The 22,634-nt window shown below is 43.3% G+C and overlaps 1 protein-coding gene across 3 annotated transcripts in view; it reads left to right on the forward strand.

The window, feature by feature from the left end:
* The window catches only part of LOC117444222 (carbohydrate sulfotransferase 8-like), a 345,779-nt gene that overhangs the window by 76,842 nt on the left and 246,303 nt on the right, over positions 1 to 22,634 (forward strand). For all 3 annotated transcript variants that reach the window (XM_034079883.2, XM_034079889.2, XM_071201681.1), the window contains exon 2: positions 778 to 971. In XM_034079883.2, the coding sequence (XP_033935774.1) occupies positions 812 to 971 (160 nt within the window). In that variant the 5' untranslated portion in view covers positions 778 to 811. The remainder of the gene's footprint in view (positions 1 to 777; positions 972 to 22,634) is intronic.

Here is a 22,634-nt window from a genome sequence, read left to right on the forward strand (position 1 = left end):
GGGAGAAGAAGTGTGTTTTAAGAGTAGATTTAAAAGCCCCCAGGGTCTGGGCCGACCTCACATGGGGGGGCAGAGCGTTCCAGAGCCTGGGGCCAGCCGCTGCGAAGGCTCGGTGCCCTCGGGTTTTGAGCCGGGTCTTGGGCGCTACCAGCAGCAGCTGGTCGGCAGACCTTAAGGCTCTGGCTGGGGTGTAGCGCTGGAGGAGTTCAGCTCTATAGGCCGGAGCCAGCTCATTTAGGGCTTTAAAAACAAATAAAAGGATTTTAAAATCAGTTCTGAACCGGACTGGAAGCCAGTGCAGTGAGGCCAGGATTGGGGTGATGTGGTCCCGCTTTGTGTGGCCAGCGAGAAGACGCGCAGCTGCGTATAAAATACAATGATTACCTCAAATAGAGTACAGGCCCAAGCTTTCTGTCGAGCATGCCAGTGCCATGTAATATTAATGCAGAGAAATTAGAAACTCTGAAGACTCACAGGTTCAACTGATTGGATTCAAAGTCATTTAAACTACATCTTTCTTTAAAACCAAGACAAAATATGTAAAAGTATCCGTAGTCGGTGGTGTTTATTATTCTAAATGCAAGTGTCGTGTGTCGAAGCTCAAAAGGGGATCGTATGATGTGACGAAGAGAAAGAAAGCCACTCTAAATAACTAATCCGCTCTATTTCCACCTGTAGCAACATGCGAACACACACTCAGGCTCCGTCTCCCTCGCTCCTCGTGTATCTGGCCTTCCCTCCTCTTATCTTTCCTTGTCTTCTTCTGATTTCCTCCAGACCTTGTTTCCCGCGTGTCTGAGTGTGGCGCGTCATGCTGTGGATGAAGTGGAAGATGGGGGTGGACTCGCTCAGAGGACGCAGGCGGAGGCTGCCCTGCTCCCTCTGGTTCCTCCTGCTGTTCGCTGCTGGAGGTCTGCTGCTCTTCATCCACCAGAGGGATCTGTCAGAGATGGTGCAGCAGCAATACCCAGGTTAGTCCCCCCCCCCCCAAAACCGCATATACTTCGACGCTGTAGAGAGTGAGGAGCATACACCTGCCACACATAGACAAAGCACTGTTAGTAGTTTGTCAGAGGCTGTTGACCATGCCTGAAATGAAGACTGCTCCATCACAGCTCGGTTGTTGAGGAATAAATAGTCAATAATAAACAGAGATAGTGATTGCTACAACATTAACCTAAATACATCAACTTACGTGCATGTATTGTTTCTTACGGTCATTCGTGTTTTGGTCACTTTACTATACGAATGACTTCCCATTTGTTAACTTACTAAGCATAACATTTTGAATTTTTCTCAATGGATTGCAAACATCAGGAATGCGCCGTGAAGATGGCTGCATTGTCTTTTGTCGTATTTTTTCAGTGTTTATTTCACTATTTATTTTCGGTCTGTTTTATTGGGTTGCTCCGTTGGAGGAGGAGCCTGTGACCTAAGATCGTCATCGACATAACTACACTGTAGCTATGCACGTATGACCAATACAAGCCTTGCACCTTGATTACCTTTGATTAGGGCTGCACGATTTGGGGAAATAATCTAATTGCGATTTTTCTGACAGATATTGCGATTCGATTTGCGATATTTGTTTTTAAGCGACCCGACGGAAGTTCATTGTAAAATGCGGCCATATCTCCGGCTAGGAAGGTCGCATCAACGGGCTCCCGTCTCTAGCACCCCGCAGCCCGAGCTACGAGTGAAAGAACTAAACTTACATGAAGCTTCCGTTGGGTTGCTTTAAAGTCGAGCTTCAGTTTCAGATTCTCCCTGTGATAGAAACATGTGATGGAGCATCACTAACCTGACTCAGATGTTTCACCAAAGCATCTAAAGCTCCATAGGAAGCCATTTTGAAAGGGCAGGCACTTCCAAAAGCACTTGGCAGGTGATTGGATCAATCTGTCTATCACCTTCTATCATGGGCCACTTCTGATTGGTTAACAATGGCTGGTACATGTGGAGCACAGCACTTCTGATTGGTGTGGACGACTGACGCACAAGAAGATTGTTAAAATCTCAGGCTTTGCGATTTGATAATTGCATCATTTCAAATCGCGATTTCGATTTAAAATCAATTAATCGATCAGCCCTACCTCTGACCAGACGAAGCTTTATTATGGTCTGAGCTTTGTTATGATATAGTGTTGTACTGTGTAACAGATCACCGCTGGTTGTGTGCTTGCTGTATTGTCGCTGCTGAATAAATAACGAACAAAGCTACCTGACGCTCACTGTTTAAGGACTGGCTGTTGGTGTGATTATGAGCCATGTGGTGAAACAGCTGTGTTTTGATGCTAGAATAGATCAAGAGGACGAAACAAAGTGCAACTGAATTAGACATGTTCAGGTTACTCAAAGGGCAACGTTTTAAGACACAATCCAAGAAACGGCCAAACCAGACCTTTTATTTTCGTTTGAAACCTGACGCATGGATCTGCTGCTTATCATTAATTATATTCTGAATGGGACTCTGGTGTGGGAGATGAACATCATGCTGTAGTGAATATGACTTCAAACTAGACGTTAAGACCATAAACTCATCAGGGAAATGTTTACTCCGGTAACAAATCAAGCACAAACTGAAGTAACTTTCTCATCGAGATCCCAACATTCTGAGTCCCTGCTGCTGGATATTAGAGAACTGGCAGAGCCACGTTTCATTGGCAACACTTTTAAGACCCAACGGTAAACACCCGGAGCAAAATGATTGTGTTATACTGGTTGAGCCTTGTACCAACCCCCCTTTGTATATTAGTATTTAGTAATGTTGCAAAAAGTACAGGTTCCATAGCCCTAACCATACAGTACACAGCCAGTCGTGGTTTGGTCAGTTTCCAGAGAGATGGAGGGAGGTCTACCTTCAATATCCAAATGAGTCAAACAGGGTCCTCTTAAAGGCAAGGCAAGTTTATTTATAGCCCCTTTCAGCACCAGGCAATTCAAGGTGCTTTACAAAAATGAAAGACATTCAGACAAAGGCATTTAAAAACAGTGAAAGATAATAAAATAAACATTAAAAGAAACATGAAAAATGAAAGACATTAAGAAAAATGCATTTAAAATCAGTCATTAAAAAGAAAAGCTAATAAATAAGCATTAAAAGATCAAAGTTACGGTGCAGTGTAAGATATGAATAGTTCAATTATTTCGGTTCTTGATTTTTTATTTATTCTCAGAACCTCCCTTTGGAAATCCGAACATTTCCGTCCCGATTGTTAATTTAGACTGATTGTTTTCACCATGTTATGCTCGCATGACATCCACAACCGGACCCTCAGGAGGGTGTACTAGCCCCCTACCCTGCTTTGCGTTCCATAACAAAGTCTTTAAGTGTTACCTGAACACCCCGTGTTCCCAAAACACTGTTTTTCACCCGTCGGTGCTGTGATACTTGTTCCTCAGTACAACTCACCCAAAAACTGATCGTAAACCCAGGCTACGACGGATATCCCAAATATCCTACTTTCGAGCAGTCCCTCTCATAAATGTCATGGAGAAATTAATTAAGTTTAAATTTAAAACATCAAAAGAAAAAATACATGCATAAAAGTTACAGTAGTTCAATAGTTCAATTAAAAGCAGCGGCAAAAAGAAGGTCGTCCTCACACGAGCCCTCCATCGTCGCTTCCAGTCATCCCGGTTCTCCAAACATCTGGCCAGTTCATTGGTGCTTTGTGCTCCTGCGTCGTTCTCGAGTACGTCCACGTATGTTTGCGCGGGACGTCCTCGTGACCGATGCCCGCGTGTTGGTTCCCACAGCACCAATTTGCCGGCTGGCAGCTCTTGATGCCTTTGGCAAAGTCCTGTAGTCTCATTCTCCTGGCTGCAGCCCACTGCGCGTCTGCTTGGCTCTCAGCATGAAGGAGATTTGGGTTTAAGCAGCCGTGATGGGAGAGCGTCCTGAGCGTGTGAAACTAAGCTGCTTCACGTCTCAGAAACAAGAGATCAGCTGCTTGCTTAGGTGCCTCTTTGGCTTGGACTACACTCTAGATGAGAGCAGGATTAGTTTGTTGTTGTTGTTGTTGTTGTTGTTGTTGTTGTTGTTGGATCAGCTCATGCGATGGACTTCGTCTCAAATATATTGACACACATCGTCGGTGGTGATATTTCATCTCATATTGATGACCGTCTCACATCATCAGGGTGATTCGATGTTGTCTTTTTTAAATCTATAACGAGAGTAACGTTGTTCGTGTTGCCACTGCTGTAAATAATCCATGTGCTTGTGGTCCCGCGCGGCTCTCCGGGGATAACACCTGACACTAAAGTCAACCGAGGTGCCACGATGTGCTGTGTCTCAACAGCATCGTGAGTCGTTTTAAATATCAGAGCGGTGTTACGGCGCACAGCGAATAGAGCCACTCGGCTCGAGGCGAATCTCTCTGACCCTGATTGTCAGCAGCTTTCAGGCAGCGTGTCAGGTGAAGACGAAGAGCCATTCACAATGAAACACACACATCACGTACAAATCAACAACCTGTATTCGATGTTCGTGACAGGCAACAACACACACAGGAGATATCGTGGTCGAAACATTTTAGAGTTAGAACAGATTGAGGCGAATATTTTCATCTTTCCCTTCGTCATGTGTGAGCGGGACGGATGTGCACGATTAGGCGTGGCTTCCATTTGCGTCACTTAAAATGGCTAACATTTAAATTTAGCCCGTCACTGGATGCATTCAATATTCATCTACTTTTTTAAATGTATTATGGAATCATTGTTTTCTCTTTGATAATGGGTTATGGGTCTTTTTTGTATATTTTCAGAATTAATAATAATAAGTTATTTCGATAGCGCCTTTCATGATACCCAAGGTCGCTTTACAAGGAAGGACAGCAGGTTAAACAGAAACGAAAGGCAGTCAGACGAACACTGCATTTTGCTGTCGGACGCATTTTTAATGTCGTCTCTAAACAAACCGTCACATTCACTTGACAGAGTATTTCTGGTGTATTCTACTTAGATCTACAACCTTACATAGAAGCTATATATGTGTTTATGATAATGTTTAACTCCCCAAAGAAACAGTTTAGATTATTTTAGTATTATTTCTCTAAAAGTGTGTCCCTCAGTTTACACTCTGACATGTTTTTAGAATTGATTTTTTTTTTATTTGATCTAAAATAAATCAATGTTTTGTATTCAGACGCAGCCGCACTTCTGCGTATTGTCCTCCTTCAGTTCGTCACCCGTGAGCATAATCATATAGTATCTCGTAACGTGAACACAAACTGCAGAGTATTGCCCACATCTCTCTTTTGGCACTTGACATTAATTTACTGACGGTTATTAACGAGTGCTTTGACATTTAACACGCACGCTTTAGAACAGCTGTCTGGAGGAACCGTCTCACCTTTTGACAACAGTTTCACTCTGACAGGCAATCAGACATCTGACCTCAGATCAGCCTGCAATTTCAACTGATCTAAGTCATGTCCGCTGCTTTATTATTTGCATAGAGAGCAGAGTCCTTTACCACGTTGTGAATGTAGAAGTCATTGTATCAGATATTAGCAAGTGGTGTGTTTTGAACAGCTGATGGGAAAAAGCACGTCTCATTTCAAGTCCATTTAACATCGAGCAAGATCAATAAACGGTCAATGTCTTAGTCATCGTCAAACCTTCGCTATATAATACAAATACTGTTTCTTTGTAACGCTCGTTCTCACTCAGCGCCTTAATAAGCTAAATATAAGATTAATGTTAAACTTAGAAAATGCCTTCACTTCTTTTTATTCAGTTATTTTTTGTGGGCTCGATTGTTGTTTGTTCTCTTTCTCTTGTTAGTACATACCGTCTTATTGCAGCCAAAACGTCATTATTATACTGCAGATATTAAATAACTCATACATTAATAATAGAAAATAGTAATATATGTACATTGGTAAATGATTCAAAGCTGCTTTGTTAAAATGTGCAATTACTAAAAAAACGATACGAGGTAATCGACTTAAGGTCATTACTGTATAGCACAGCACTGGAAGCTAAATGTGTCAGCTGTTAATACGTCACAGCAGAAGTCTTTGTGTAATCATGGATAAAACATGTGTTCGTGGAATACATTCATCAACAGCGGAAAATAAAAGCGATGGCTGCTTTCCGTGACAATTCCTCTCTTCTGATTACTAGCCATTTCCCAGCGTGTGTGTCCTATGATAAGTTTGCTGCATGAGCACATCCTTTTATCTCCTCTGTTATATCGCTACTTGAATATTGAAGTACACATTCTACTCGACTAAATCATGCATGAGACTGTGTGCAGTACGCAGTCTCCAGCCCCCTCGCTGGAGCACAATGAGCAAGCAGTATCTCTGCCTGAAGCTATGGTGCTCCACAGAAGCTCATATCTAATAGAGCTGAGTTATAATACATTGGGTGTCAGCTTTTATCTCCCCCCCCCTCTTCATTTGGCTTGCAGTGTGCTGGAGAGCTTTGTATCCCATGGTTTGGATGGCTTGCACAATAGGAGCTGAGAAAACTGCAGTTTAACCGTCCACAGTCGCCCCGCTGATCTCTCCCAGGTAATTGTTTAAGGACAATTGGAGAACCAGCAGCCGGCGTCTCGGGGAGAAGGCCACTGCAGCTCAGACACATTGTCTGCACACATGTTCACCTCCGGGCATTTTGCAGATGAGTGTGGCAGTTAGTGCTGTGGAGAGAGGAGGTCGGCATGTGTGTCACCTCACAAACTTTAATATATGGAGGAGGGGGAAGAAGGAAGAAGGAGGAAGGAGGAAGGAAGGAGAAAGGAGGAGGAGGAGGAGGAGGAGGAGGAGGAGGAGGAGGAGGAGGAGGAGGAGGAGGAGGAGGAGGAGGAGGAGGAGGAGGAGGAGGAGGAGGAAGGAGGGGGAGGAAGGAGGAAGGAAGGAGGAAGAAGAAGGGGGAGGAAGGAGGAAGGAAGGAGGAAGGAGGAGGAAGAATGAGGAGGAAGGAAGAGGAAGGAGGAGGAAGGAGGAGGAAGGAGGAGGAAGGAAGAAGGAAGGAAGGAGGAAGAAGGAGGGGGAGGAAGGAGGAATGCGGAAGGAGGAGGAAGCAAGAAGAAGGAGGAGGAGGAGGAGGAGGAGGAGGAGGAGGAGGAGGAGGAGGAGGAGGAGGAAGTTGCACCATCGCATCTTGGTACCTGTGTTTAGGAAGCATGTGTCTGGATCTCATTGCAATAACAACATGTCAGTCGTTGTGCTTTTCACAAAGGGAGCCCACGCTTCCCAAAGAGCCGTCGAGCATCGCTGCTGTCGCTCTGCGGCACACACAACGCCTACTTTCTTTAATTGTATCTTTTATTTGACTTTTTTCGGTTTGATATGAGCCCATTGGCCGTCCTGAAGGTAACATTAGGAACCAATACCGGGAACACACACACTGACACCGAGGGAACGTGTGGCTGTGTGTGAGCTGTCATTTCTGCATTGTTATTTAAATATCATGCAAGTTTAATGGACCATACAGAGTGGCACTGAATGACTCAGTGTGGACACATTTGGCTATGTTAAATCACACACACACACACACACACACACACACACACACACACACACACACACACACACACACACACACACACACACACACACACACACACACGCACACGCACACGCACACACACACTTCAGGGGACCTTACATTGACTTACATGCATTTCCTAGAGACGTATCCTAAACCTAACCAAGTCTTCACCCTAAAATTAATGATGCCCCTCATGAGGACCTCCAATTTGTCCCCATAAGGGAGGCGAGTCCCCACACGTGACTATGTAAACAGATGTAGGTCCCCACAAGTATAGTAATGCTAGTCCACACACACATGCACACACACACTGTTGGGGAAACAAAGCTGTCTTACTTCACACTGTAAGAAAGGTAACTACTGTATGGAAAAGCTACTGAGAAGACATTAGTTTTCAAATTGTCTTTTCTTTCCTTCTTTGGCCCAAACGTGTTCATATAGTTTCATAAGAACACACATTTTAACTTGAAGCACGCATGCCAGTATGAAAGTAGTTGAACCATCAGCAAGCAACTGCAAAGTGTTGTAAACTACTTGTATTATTACAAAACAGTTTCTTTTTAGAAACATGTTTTCTGCATCTCAGAATCCTTTAGTTAATTGATTGCACAGCTTTGACAGAAGCAGCTTGCTGAATCACGTCAGTGTAAAGGTATAGCCCAATCCGTCGAATGCAAAGGTAGTGTGGCATTGGGAAAAAAAGAAGAACAAAAGCCTATCATCCATCCTTACTACGCTTGATTGACGGACAGGTAAGCCAGTCAGAGTTGTATTGTGCCATACGGGTTCATGCCGTTATGAGGGGGCCTCACCTCCTCATCTGAAGCGCAGATGCGGCGCCATTAGTGTAAGCGCGCCACTGGGGTCAGGGGCGGCCCTAGATCATTTGGGCTTGGTCATTTTGCTCCCAAGCTGAAAAAGTGTGAGCACCCTGGTATAGCACCAGGGGCGGTTCTAGGGGGGGTCAGTGCCCCCCTACACTGACCTCTGACCCCCCTGTGGCCCCCCTAACAATGAAAACGTTTTTTTTTTTTTTTTTAAATGTATATCTTCTGGTACTCGGTTTGCCGAAAACCGCAGGATTTTGTTGCTGTAATGTGAGATGGTGCAGACACCCTTATGTAAAGTAGAGATGTTCATTGCCTTTATTTTTATATACATATGGTGTTAGTGCAAACATTGCACTATAAGTTAAGCTGAAGCTAACAGTAATAACTATAAGATCTATCTGAAATAAATAAGTGTACTGAAACAAATACCAATAACTGTATTGCATTGTTTTCTTATGCGCAATTACTCCATACTGTCTAGTTCTCTTTTTCGTCCTGCATTTATTGCGCCCCCCTCAGAAAATAACTGCCCCCCCAGTCAAATTGGTCTAGAACTGCCACTGTATAGCACATGTCTGAAGTTGAATTGGCTCTCTAATTAAATATGCCAAATTAAAGAAATATGTTTGTTATTTTCACTTCATTGTTGCTGTAGCCTCCAGCTGCAGCTGCAAAGAGTGTGAAACACAGCTGTACATTACATTAAGGAAAGTGCTGTGTGGGTGTGAAAAACTAATTCAATAATGTTGTGAACAAGTCCAAGCAAAAAGTGATTTTCAGTTGCTGATGATGGACGAATCAAAAACAGATGTGATAGGATAAGATGATTTTTGTATTGAACTGATCATTAGGCTAACTGTCCTTTCTATCCTGGTTCATTTCTCATCTTGTCATCAGCTCATTTTGTTTCCAGTCCTCAACTTTATTGAATGTTTTCGCTCTCATTGTGCCATTATCCGATAATAGCAAGCCTTTTTTCAACTTCAAAGCAAACCCACCCACACACTCTCTCGGTAAACGGTATCTCATTGCTAAAGTGCCAGATATTCTTCTCTCAAAGACAAAAGAGAGGAAATGTCGGACTTCCCCAGATAGCCATGAAATTAAACTACAATTGAATGCAGCTTTGTATCTGCTTCATGAGCACTTGTTATTAAGGTTGTATGTAACTTTTAGCATATTGATTTCATGCAATTTCACTATTCACTAGCCAGAGATGGACACTCGAGTCCTGGACTCGGAGTCGAGTGCCGATTTTTGGATTATTGACGTGACTCGTGAATTCTAGCGTACGCTGACTTGGAATCGGACTCGTGAATTCCCCCCCCAACGATGACTCGGACTCGACTTGAAGATTGACGCGCTGACTTGGACTCGAGCAAGTTTTCTCTGGAGTCTGATGTCCTCTATCCTGGCATGTGCACCTGCGAGGCCACGGACTGGGCCCCGCTATTCCAGTCTAGAGATGTCTAGAGACACACCCCGCATCGTGCTGTATGCTTTCACACACACATTCTGCTTCCACATTGGAAAAGAGCAGCGCAAAAAGCTCGTTATGTGGAAACAATATTGAAGAGAAGGCTCCGTAACACATTACTCTCAGGATCGAGTTCAGACATATAGGCTGTCTTGAACACTATCATCAGAGTAACGTGATCTAATCAATAAATAAAGATTCAGCCTAACACGAAAGCACATGGCTACTTAGCATGCATAATGACATCATTTTGCATGCTAAGTAGCCATGTGCTTTCTGGGGCTAAATATTTATCAATAAATCGATTTAACCCTTAAAAGTTCCTTCAAAATAAGAGTCCCGATCTTATTACTATCAAAATAAAAGTGCAAAACGAAAACTTTACCATAGGAAAATATTGGCATACAAATATAATCACTTCTCTAACTCATTTTAAATATAGTTTATTTATATATAATATTAATATTAGTAATAAGCTTTATATTTATAGCACCTATTTCAAGAATTGTAGCCAAACTCGCTTCACAGCAGTTCAATAGACAGATTAGCAGAGGTGGGGACTCGAGTCACATGACTTGACTCAAGTCAGACTCGAGTCACATATGTTTTGACTTGAGACTTGCTTGACTAACATTGATAAAAGACTTGACTTTGACTTGGTATTCATGACTTGAGACTTGGCTTAAGCTTGAGACAGATGACTTGAAAGCATTTTTTTTTGTAGTGAGATATTACGTTTAGTTTTTTCGAAAAACGTGATTATAGCGCCATGCGCGCAAACCTGGCAACCCACTAGAAGGCAGGAGTGTCAGTTAACACGGCAGCGGCTAGCGTTACTCCAAAAATAGTGAAGTTTGGATTCAAGGATTATGTTGTCGATGACGGTAATAAGAGGAGAACAGCGGTATGCAGGGTCTGCAGCATAAAGATCAGAGTCACGACCACCACAACATCCAACTTCATTCGTCACTACAAAAAACCCACAGAGAAAGGTGCGTGCATGTGTTGTGTTAGCTAGAAAGATAACGTTAAGTTTAAGCTACGTTAGACCGGGTCAAATCGATTAAGCAAAGAGAAGACAAAACGGTAAATGAACACTAGAACCTCCAAGGGATACATTTTGACTAACCCTGATACTGACGGGCTGTCGAGAGAGAGAGAGAGAGAGAGAGAGAGAGAGAGAGAGAGAGAGAGAGAGAGAGAGAGAGAGAGAGAGAGAGAGAGAGAGAGAGAGAGACCGAGAGACCGAGAGACCGAGAGAGAGAGAGACCTGTGCTAGCGCGGACCGTGATGTTAGCATCTGGTTAGCTAGCTGCACTAACGGACATAAGGAGCTGTTTCCACAACAAGCTGGAGGAGACTCCTCCCCTGTCAGACTGAGGGGCTCAGGTGAGCTAAAGGACTAAAGGACAAATTATTCAAAAGATTATTTCTGAGGCACACCTTCATATGATCATTATAGTTATACAAACAATAAGAGAATAAATGAAAAACAGGTATGAAATACTAAATGGCAGTAAAACAAGAATACAGTTTAAAAGGCAAGTGATTTGTAAAATATCCATAAAGAAAAAGAAAATCTGTTTACAGTTGTGTTTCATCTTGGTTCTGAGAGAGGTATCCATAGATCTCTTCATGTTGCTCTCAAAGTGCACCAGATTGATGCTTTCAACTTCAATATTTAAAAAGAAATCTTCCCGGGGGAGCATGCCCTGGACCCCCCTAGAGGAGGTGAGGACCTAGAGGAGGTGAGGACCCCCCTAGAGGAGGTGAGGTCCACCCCCCACTCATAAAGAATAGCACTTTACCCCTGCCTATGAGAGAGAGAGAGAGAGAGAGAGAGAGAGAGAGAGAGAGAGATGCCTCGTTTATTTCCCCTGCGTTATTATCAGAAGTTACTGTAAACGTTTGAATGATGTAGTTCATCTACTTTTAGTAGTTTGTTTAAATGTTTTAATTATGTTGTTTTTGTTTGTAGAAGTGCATCATCATTTATTGTAAAAATTAATCTGAACTTTTTGATCTGTTATGATGATAAACTGAAGCAATTTCTAAATTAACCAATTAAGTGAGTTTTAAATATCGTCCTACTTAGTTTATAAGGAAATTATGAAGAGGAACAAATTAAATGATTTGAAAATGATATCTATGTAGGCGCTGACGCTGTTGGCGGTTCTAGTGTTAACAGAAATTTAAATTAAATATGTGTAATGGCAAATGCCATATATGATTTTCTTACCTGGAGTTCTGCCTTTTTGAACAGACTTTTTGAGTCCTAGCTATATTGTCTGCAGTTCTAGGGTTAATATTAATCTAATATGATTGTCATCGTTCTAAATTAGATTTCAAATGATTAACTGTGTATTTAATGAAGATCATAGTGTGGGTTGAATCCATTTTCATAACCATTGTCTTTTAACTGATTTAAATGCGGAAACTGGGCTTGTTCATCAGAATTTCGTATGACTTGACTTGCTTGACTCTCACCACAGTGACTTGGGACTTGCTTGATACTTGTAGGTCAAGACTTGAGACTTGCTCATGACTTGCACATGTAGGACTTACTCCCACCTCTGCAGATTAGCATAACATGACAGGATAAAAGCAATGTAGAGGAGCAGCTACATTTCAACACCTATATCCACGAAGATTAATACATGAAGACTTGTGACTTGACTTGGACTCTTCTTAGGTGACTTGGACTCGGACTCGAACACAGATAATGATGACTCGGACTCGACTCGGACACTCCTTGGGTGACCTGGACTCGACTACGACTCTCCCTTGGTGACTCGGACTTGGACTCGGATTCGAAGAGTGGTGACTCGAGAATGACTTGGACTCGTGAATTGGTGACTTGACAACAACACTGTCACTAGCTGACTCGATATAAGCATCATTTTGTTATTGAAGAGTGGCACGGTAAAAACAAACTCCTGAAAATGACTGCATGACTAAAGTATACAGAATGAACTACTACCCTTCGATTGTCATTTAACACTTAATCCCATAATATAAATCCATCACTTGCACTCCTCCTGAGAAGAAGTAAAAGCTCCATATTGAGTGATACAGTATTTAGGCAGCTTGCCACACAGTAAGCTGGCAGCTGGAAGCATAGTGTCCGATACATCACTGCAGAATAACTGGTATCAACTGGTGGAGACTGGCAGACAAAACATTGCAGGAGAGGTTAGCAGTTAGGAGATAATGGGCAGAGGAGGGAAAGCAAGATAAACCATATCTTCAAAAGCACGGAGCCTTGTTTATGTTGGCCGCCATCATGCCAAGTGTATCCCGAAACACTACACTATTCCAAATATACAGTTAATACAAAATAGAAATGAATGGTCTGGATTGTCCACTGTTGGCTTCCCCTCTAACTCCACTCTGTCTTTGTCCACATGGAGCCTGCTTGTTTCACGCTCCAAGGTAACATTTGATCTCTCCGTCAGAGGTCCGATAATCCCTTAAGCCGTGTCTGTTTGCAAAGTCCAATTTAGCTGCCTCTTAATGTAATTAAATTGTGCCGCACCATATTTGAATGCAAATCCTCCGCTGGATGTTTGTGGATTTATTAAAAAAAAAATGATCCAGCTTTTCCATTCTTTCATCCGCAAAGCTCCTTTAACAAAGCCTGCTTCTGTTGTGCTGGCACTTTCCCCTTTCATTCCTCCCAGAGCAGCGACATCACTGGAAAGCAGTTCTTGGAAACACTCCACCACAGTCGTTTTTAACCAACTTTAGGTACAATTGGCTTCCTAAAAACATGGGGGGGTATTTAGTCTTTTGGGCTACCTTAATTACAATGTTACAGCAGTGCAATCCTGCTCAGTGTTGGCACCCGGCAGGGGACTTATCGTCGTATCCGTGGTTCCACATTCAACTGTGCAGGCCTCTTGGGTGCCCTGAAAACATGAACAATATGAAACAGACTATCCTCCTGCATCAGGTGCCCGCATCACCGCCTCTTCCAGACTGTTGCCGTATCAATTGGATACAAAATGAAGCCGCTCACAGGCAACTGCAAGGTCATGTGGTTTTCCATTAACATTAATGCCCGGGGTGATGCCACAGGAGCCCTGCAACATCATCTGGTTTCCCTGCCATCTGATCTGACTCGCCGTTCTCCTTCCATATGCCAATCTATACAAATAGATTTTCTTTTTCTACATTCCTGCTCCAGCAGAGGTCAAACACCAAGGAATAGCTTTGAGGAATAGGGAAGAAAGAACACTTTTGACATCAATTGTTGAATGAAAGTTGAAAATACTGCAGGAAATTGGAACTATTGTTATATTTTGAAGGCTTGCTTGTTGCAGGGTCCAATCACAATGAGCTTTCAAGTCAAATTCTTCAAAACAGCTGATCTTGTTCGATCCAGAAAACCATGAGATTGAAAACGCAGATCCAGAAGCAGCCTGAGAGGCAGAGCATTGATTGAGACGTAAAGAAAAACATGCTCCGGTCATTCTTTTCGACTTGTTTTCAGCCGGTGACGAAGCATTCGGGGGATAAAACCTCCTCTGAGCAGCAGAACATGGCTGGTGGTGGTGGGGGGTTTCGGGTTGACCTTTTCTATAATGCCCCGCTGAGTGACATTAAAAAAAACTCCAAAGGAAATGAAACGGAACAGGGCCGGAGCATCAGGTGGATCCAGCAGTGAGGCTGATTTTTCAAAAGTGTCTTTGAAGACGGCAATCACAGATGATGCCTCTGTTCTCCGTCAGTCTGTCTCACGCTATGTCACCGCGAGAAGCACCGCTGAGGCTCGACGCGACCTTTCCGTCGCTGGGAACACAAAAGGGGGTTCATCTTTAGTAAGACAGCTTCACATAAACAAAGACAGTTGGGAAATCATAGATATCAGTACAAAGACCGGAGTTCACAGTGGCATTCATGCTCCGGATTCCAATTTTCTGCACATATCTGATTGTTTTGGCTGACTGACCGTATCTATTTAGGATGGAGCCCATATCCAACGGCAATAGAAACTAAAAGTGATTTCAAAAAGACATCAGTAAAGATTAGTACTTCCTGCAGGCTCAAATACCATCCGAGACATCGTGACAAAGCATGTATCGTGACCACGTTTCTCTGTAATTACTACACACAGGCTGATTTAACTCAACTGGTCTTCTTGCTCACTATGACATTGTCTTGGCTGTCGGTGTCCACAGTCGCTCTGATATCAGTCCTGGATTTTCAGGCAACACGAGGATTTTCGTTCCCATGAGAAACCCAATTAGCCAAGGCTGGCGCTGATATCAGAAAGTGCCTAATAACATGCAACATGACTGACGCATAGGGAGCCAAACCTGACATGTTTGCTTTGTTTCTAACACGCTGAGGGGGGGGGGAATAAAACATTTAGTCCATTTATGTTTGCTTTCTGTGCCTTATGAGCTGGTCCGTTTCAAAGAGTCAGAATCGATGAATCAAGACTTGTATTATAACTCGAAGTATGAAATACATTACATACTGATAAAAGCATCACATGGCTCACATAGCTGGAGCCTAATTCGGTTTTTGCTTATCTTAAGCTTCACTCTTAAATATGCATGTGATCAATTTTGTAATCTGGTTTAGCATGATTGGAGTTGAATCGTGTCATACAGCTAAAGATAATAAAAAAGGGCTTAATTTAATCTCGTGTCCATACATTACATGACATGTCACTTGTTAGACGCTTTTATCCAAAGCGACTTACATACTGAATACTGAGGGCAATCCCCACAGGAGCCATTTGGGGTGAAGCGTCTCAGGGACACAACGACATGCTGACTGCAGTGGGGTTTGAACCTGTGCCCCCCTGATCCCAACACTAACGCACAACCCACTGTACCACACGCCTCCTCAGATACTGTAATAATACATTGCATTTCGAAGCGCTTTCCAGGTGCTCACTGTGTCGTACCTCTACCCATATGACGAGGGAAACAGAGATTGATGGATTCATAATAAAGGTAATATCTTACCGGTCTAGTATTATGCTGGTATAGTGAAATAAATGTTTGTCCAGAAGTGATGACTTGATGAATTCAATCTCAATTTGGCTAAATCTGAAAAAGACTTTCAATTTCTGGGCTTGGGCTTTATCACGAGTGACGTATCTTTGACTTCAGCCTTTTGAATTGAAATACTTAATACCTTGAAGCCGAAGTCAAAAGATTTAAATGTATGTCATAAAAGACAAATTCATTTTCTTACTCTTGATTTTTTTATATTAATTTGACACAAATATTAAATTCCCCAGAACGGCTTTGTTTGAACCAATCAAATATAATTAAATCAAGTAGGAGAGAACTATAATTAAGGTTACATTGGGTGTTTACACAAGTTGGTAAAAAATGGTACTAAAGACAATTTAGTTTAGAGAAGAAGTGCATTGTTATATTTCACACAGGCTCCGCCCTCTACTGGACTCTATGGGTACTAGGGCTGTGCATCTTCACTGGTCTCACGATTCGATTCGATTACGATTATCCTGTCAACGATTCGATTCGGTTCGATATCCCGGTGCATCACGGTGCATCACGATTCATACCAATGCGTTGCATCCTCAATTTTCTATATTACTGCACATGGCTTATTTTTCATCAACGCATACATGCAGTAAATACATATGAACTCTCTTTTTATTATTTAGAATGTGCTTCAGAAATCAATAACATAAATGTATTGACATTAATTTATAAACCATAATAAATTAATTGTATAGGTCTAGCCTCCGTGTGTGAAGTTGTTCCATCCTCAAAAACAAAAAGCTAATGCTTCTGCAGTCGAGCTGCAGCTTCTAGCCACGGCCTTCTGTTAAGAAAGGACACTGAATGTCCTGAATGTGGCCTCACACACAGGACCTGAGTCTGAACACAGCAGACAACAGGAGGATTTACAACAGCATATAACAACTAAAATACTGCATGTGGGTGCACACTCACATTCTCTGTTTTACTGTTGCATAAATCCCATGAATGTATGAGATTAAGTTAGCTTCATTATATCTCAGTGATTAAGTGAATAATAAAGTTTCTATCGGGTCACTATCAGCCTGTCAGTCATTATTTTCAGGGAGGGGGCGGGGCTTGGAGGAACGGAGAGGAGAAGGTGATCGCGGAAGCTTTTTTCCTCCTGCCTTCACAAACTTTACACACGTATATATCGTCTGAAAATTGCTAGAGGACATTCATACTCTGCAATCCAAGATTTAATTAAATCCACCAAAAACCTGACATGATTGTAACGCGATTCTTTTTGAAAAACATAAATCCCTGTCTGTGTCTCTGAGCCGCAGCGACACGGAGTGATTCGGAGCGGGTCCTTCTGCTGTTGGTTCTGGACTGGTGTTCTTGTGTTGGTGGATAAAGCAGACTGCTCCGTGTTTGGTGCCGCTGTGCCACTGTCACGTCTGTTCCCTGATCTCTGCGTCACCGACCGATTTGATATTAAAGTGACAGAAAAAACGTTATAGTAAAGCCGCGGCCGGAAAATCAGGAAGCAACGTTACTACTCTATAACCGATTATCTTCCGTCACTGCATCGAGACCGAATCGTCCACGTCCGCATCGCAATGCATCGTAAAAACGATTATTTTCAACACCCCTAATGGGTACTACTCTCTATCATGCTGTGCGTGCTTTCACCTTTACGTAAACGAAGCCGGCCAATCGGGGCGAGCCTACCTGAATGCGCACGCAGGCCCACAGTATATAAAGGCGGCTACACCTATTATACATCCATGGGCTACACCGGCCGCCCACAACCCTATTTTCTCTTCAGGCGAGCTGACAACCGAAGAGTTAAACAAACGAAGATTAGAAGATTAGAAGAAACGAAAAATGGACTCACCATTACTGGAAGCTCGGCCATGCCCCTGCCCTGGTTTGATCGCGGGCGCCGGTCTCCAGCACCTCTGCTTGGAGTGTTTTGGGGGACCAGGATATGGCCGAGGCGGTGCCATTCACGTTCGCCATTCCAGCTGGGCGGATGGCTCCGTTTACCGTTGTCGGGCACTTCCGGGTCCGGTCCATGGAGGTCCACCGCCCTACAGTAGGTGATGACCATGGCGGCGGAGCGCAGCTGCTCCCAGCGGGCGGCAGGCTGGGCAGGGAGCTGAAAACAGCTCTGCCACACTACCGCGTGACAAGGCGACTGCAAATAAACACGGGTGTGTTGGGCATCTCGCTCATTGCTGGAGATGCCCCCACCTCACCAGATCAGAGCGATTATTTGTATCTTGATCGTGGCCGCCGCCGTTGTCTGCCGTGTGATATCCCGGTGAGGGATCACACCGCATGGCACTTTCCAAAAGGACCGTGCTGTTGATCTCCCGGGCCGGGAGCCCCCGTGTTTACGGAAGGGCTCTTTGGATCGATCTCCTTGGTTACGTGGGTGAGGAATAGTCGCAGCGTGGCTGCTTCTTGCTCATCCCCAGAGGAAATAACACTGTCCCACACTCCCCGCCCCCTCTGTAAACTCAAGTAGCCAGCAGGTGGGCGCGTGCACGTGAGCGGAATAAACCGAAGTGCTGTCAAAACACTGTGCGGGTTCAAGAGAGTGATGTGTGTGTGAGAAATGCATTCAGTGAAAACGATGCATTTATCCCAGACTAAGAGTCATCTCTCTCCACATGTCCACATTTTACCATAATGTCCATTTCAAAATCAAGAGACCGCATTAGGACAGGGCCGCGGTGCGTTCAAGGACCTCAGTAGAAAATCGGCCTTTTTCTGTGTCAGCCCCCATGCCAAAAACTCCCTTCTTATGGAAAGGCTTGGCGCGGAGTAGGCCACCAGAGAATACTACAGCTTCTTAGCTTTGGCTCACAGCTGCTGGCATGTCCCCTGAACACAGTTTTGTGGGGAATGGAAGCCCCACAAAAGCTGTGTACTGACAGAGTAGAGGGGCAGGATACTGAGACTGGGTTACTCACTCCAGCTTTGCAGCGTCCCTCCTCCATTCAGGGGCAATAGAGAGTCAAATCTATCATCCTGGGAGGAGATAGGTTTCCTTTCAACAGGAAGTCGAAAAGAGGCCCTGTTGCATGAACGGTGGGTTACGTATTGTAACCCTTGTGTAGAGTGATGTGTGTGTGAAAAATGCATTCAGTAAAAACTATGGCATTCATCCCAGAGTAAGAGTCTTCTCTCTCCACATTCCACATTTCCCCATAATGTCCGTTTCAAAGAGACGGCATTATGATGATAGTTGGTGATCTACTCCTTAACCTGCCAGCTATCTGACAGAAAGACACGTTATCTGTTAACTTCATCTGACAGCTGCTCTGAAATAAGTGAGTTCACATCAAACATAATGTTCCTTTCAGAAAGCTCCTCCTCAACTCTGCAAACACATCAGACGAGAGAAAAAACGTGTCTTAAGTATTCCCAACCAAAAGGAAGTGTGCAAGTTGTAGCTTTGTGACTATCTTCCATAGGGTTGAGATGCACCATAGAGGAAGAGAGATACAGAGTGGGAGTGGGAGGAGAAAGGAAGGTTATATAACCACAGATCTCATCTCACTTGTTCCTTCAAAAGCAAAGCAGTTATAACATACGCCAATGTTCAAGGTCGTCACCGCTTAGAATGCAGATTACACAAGATGGGATATTTGTATTTTGTTATTATTCCATTTAATGAACATGTCAGAAACAAAACATACAACAATGAAACATTTTATATAATCATAATTATAACAAAGAGATGCAAAACATAATTCTCTGTCATGTTCAACAGGGGCAAGACGAAGCTTAAAAAAACCTTTCTGGTCCGACCCCCTCTAGCGTACATTCATCTTGAAAATAAAAGATTAGGTCAGCTTCATCAGCGTCACGTTCGTCAAGAAATAACAAGCATGAGTTCACAGGTCCCGCTCAGAACATGGATGTATAATAAGAACTGGATACAGCGCGGGAGGCGGGGTTTCGTTCTTTCCTTTGAGAGAGCGAAACGTCACAGATTACCCATCATGCCTAGCTGTCAGAACAGAAGAACCCGTGGCCGTTTCTCAATCGCGAGGATGCTGGCTTGGTAGTCGCGTACTTCCAAGTCACTTCCTTCAGAAACGAAGCCATTATGCTTCCAAGCCACGGCTTCGGAAAACGAGAAAGAATGGAACAGACTAACAAGTGTGCCACTCTCTCTAACGGTTTCAACATAAACTGTACCGTAAATAAATACCTCACGATGTCTATCTAATTATGAACTTGCTTTACTTTCACGGAACATATTTTTGGTGATAACAAACACATGTAACAAAGTAACACATTTACCAACACATGTTCTACGCCACTACATACTTACATTTAAATGTGTGCTGCGTCGGTTCAGCCATTCTCCGCAAGGGTTTTTGAAATTGGTCCGTGTGCAAAGCATTGTGGGGATTTTAAGGACGCGAAGTCTACCCATGTGCAGCCTCGACATTTCCCCCAAACCAAGGACGCGGCCTCGGTGGAATTCCAAGTATGCTGGAGATTGGAACAGTCCTTCGGCGGCACTCGATGACGTAGCATCCTTGAAATATTGGCTTGGAAGCCAGTTTCCTCGAGATTGAGAAACGGCCCGTATGTGCACTCACAGGGCATGCGCCCCTTAAGCCCCGCCCCCCGAGCTCCCACTCTCGGCTCAGTCGAACGAATGGAGACAGAAAATAAATCTAGATTCGACTTTTAGTGCATTGTACAACTTTAAGGACATAATGATTCTAATAAGGGCTATAAAATAGTACCGGGTAGTTTATTTAGATTTAAAAAAAAGTATCCGCTGATTTACAGACGTCTCTTTCCCGATGTTAGTCAATGGGGAAAAGTCTTTCTGGGCCCAGTGACGTCACGGACTGATACGGAAGTTGCAGTACCGTTTTGGACACAACGAATATTTTCATCAGAGTCCCGCGCACATGGCTCACTTGGCTCATAACCATTAATGATTTGGTTTCTAAATAATAGTTTTAGCTTAGATCAGTGGTCACCAACCAGTCGATCGCGAGTGTGGTGCGGGTAGATCGTGGACCGTTAAAAAAAAAGTAACAAAAGAAAGAAAATAAAATAATAATGTTTGAAAAATAAGTTTTTAGATGTAAACCTATCATCCACCACCCCGTTAGTAGGTGCCACTTGATTGACGTATATTGAGACACCTCAATAATATAATACATTAACCGTGCTTTATGTGAACCTCATCATGACACAAGAGAGGATGGCAGGACTGCAATTTCCCGTGTTCAATGAATACAACAGAGACAAGACCAATCAAAGAGTTGCTTGGAAATACATGTGTGCTTCTGTCATTCAAGATCGGCTCTGTGTGTGTGTGGCAATAGCGTATTTAGTGTGAGAGAGAGAGAGAGAGAGAGAGAGAGAGAGAGAGAGAGAGAGAGAGAGAGAGAGAGAGAGAGACCGAGAGAGAGAGAGAGACCGAGAGACCGAGAGAGAGAGAGACCTGTGCTAGCGCGGACCGTGATGTTAGCATCTGGTTAGCTAGCTGCACTAACGGACATAAGGAGCTGTTTCCATAACAAGCTGGAGGAGACTCCTCCCCTGTCAGACTGAGGGGCTCAGGTGAGCTAAAGGACTAAAGGACAAATTATTCAAAAGATTATTTCTGAGGCACACCTTCATATGATCATTATAGTTATACAAACAATAAGAGAATAAATGAAAAACAGGTATGAAATACTAAATGGCAGTAAAACAAGAATACAGTTTAAAAGGCGAGTGATTTGTAAAATATCCATAAAGAAAAAGAAAATCTGTTTACAGTTGTGTTTCATCTTGGTTCTGAGAGAGGTATCCATAGATCTCTTCATGTTGCTCTCAAAGTGCACCAGATTGATGCTTTCAACTTCAATCTTTAAAAAGAAATCTTCCCGGGGGAGCATGCCCTGGACCCCCCTAGAGGAGGTGAGGACCTAGAGGAGGTGAGGACCCCCCTAGAGGAGGTGAGGTCCACCCCCCACGCATAAAGAATAGCACTTTACCCCTGCCTATATGCCGTGAGCTGATTATGGAGCCTTCATTGTCACAGTAATTCAGATGCAATTAGCCTATAAAAGGCCTCGAATTGGAAGCACTGTCTGAGCCGTCTTTTTCACTCAATTCTGCAATAGCTAGATCTCGCCTTTCATCTCGGCCGAGGTCGGTGATCTTGGGCTTAAAAAGGTTGCTGACCACTGGCTTAGATAAACTTGTACAATATCTGCTCATCATTACAGTTATTCCACAGATCCACACGTTGTGTTGAGATGCACTGAAGTTTTGAATTTGTTCGTATGGATGTTTTTTTATTTAAATGCAGTTTTCCTCTCAACATATTGTTGGCCTAACCAAACTTTGAATTTAATATTGTTTTTAAGTAGTTAAAATATCTATAAATATGACTGTAAGTGAATCCCTCAGACATTACAATGAGACACCCAAGGCTTAATTAGGCTGTATAAGCTGCTTCTTCTGTATGGTTTTCTCCTTGAAGAGGACGAATGATGCTTATTTTCAGGGTCTTATTTGTATTTCCTGCCTCTACTGGGACATGTCTCCGTGCTTTAATGTTACAATGAAATGCAATGCAATACAGCTTTATTTACAAAGCACTTTAAACCTCCAGACCCAAGTGCTGTACAGTCAAATAAACAAAACATACAAAAAGCACAGCTCAGACACCATAAAACAAAGTACAAGTAAAATCAATAGACAATTTAAAAGCAACACTCTAAAAGATGTCAATACGCCAAGGAGAAGAGGTTCAAAAAGGTCTGTATTTTCCTCATACTGCCTGTGCTGCAGCACCTCTTTTCACCCTCTGTCTGAAACCAGAGCAAAGTCTGC

Source organism: Pseudochaenichthys georgianus, chromosome 3, assembly GCF_902827115.2.
Source record: "Pseudochaenichthys georgianus chromosome 3, fPseGeo1.2, whole genome shotgun sequence".
Classification (NCBI taxonomy): domain Eukaryota; kingdom Metazoa; phylum Chordata; class Actinopteri; order Perciformes; family Channichthyidae; genus Pseudochaenichthys; species Pseudochaenichthys georgianus.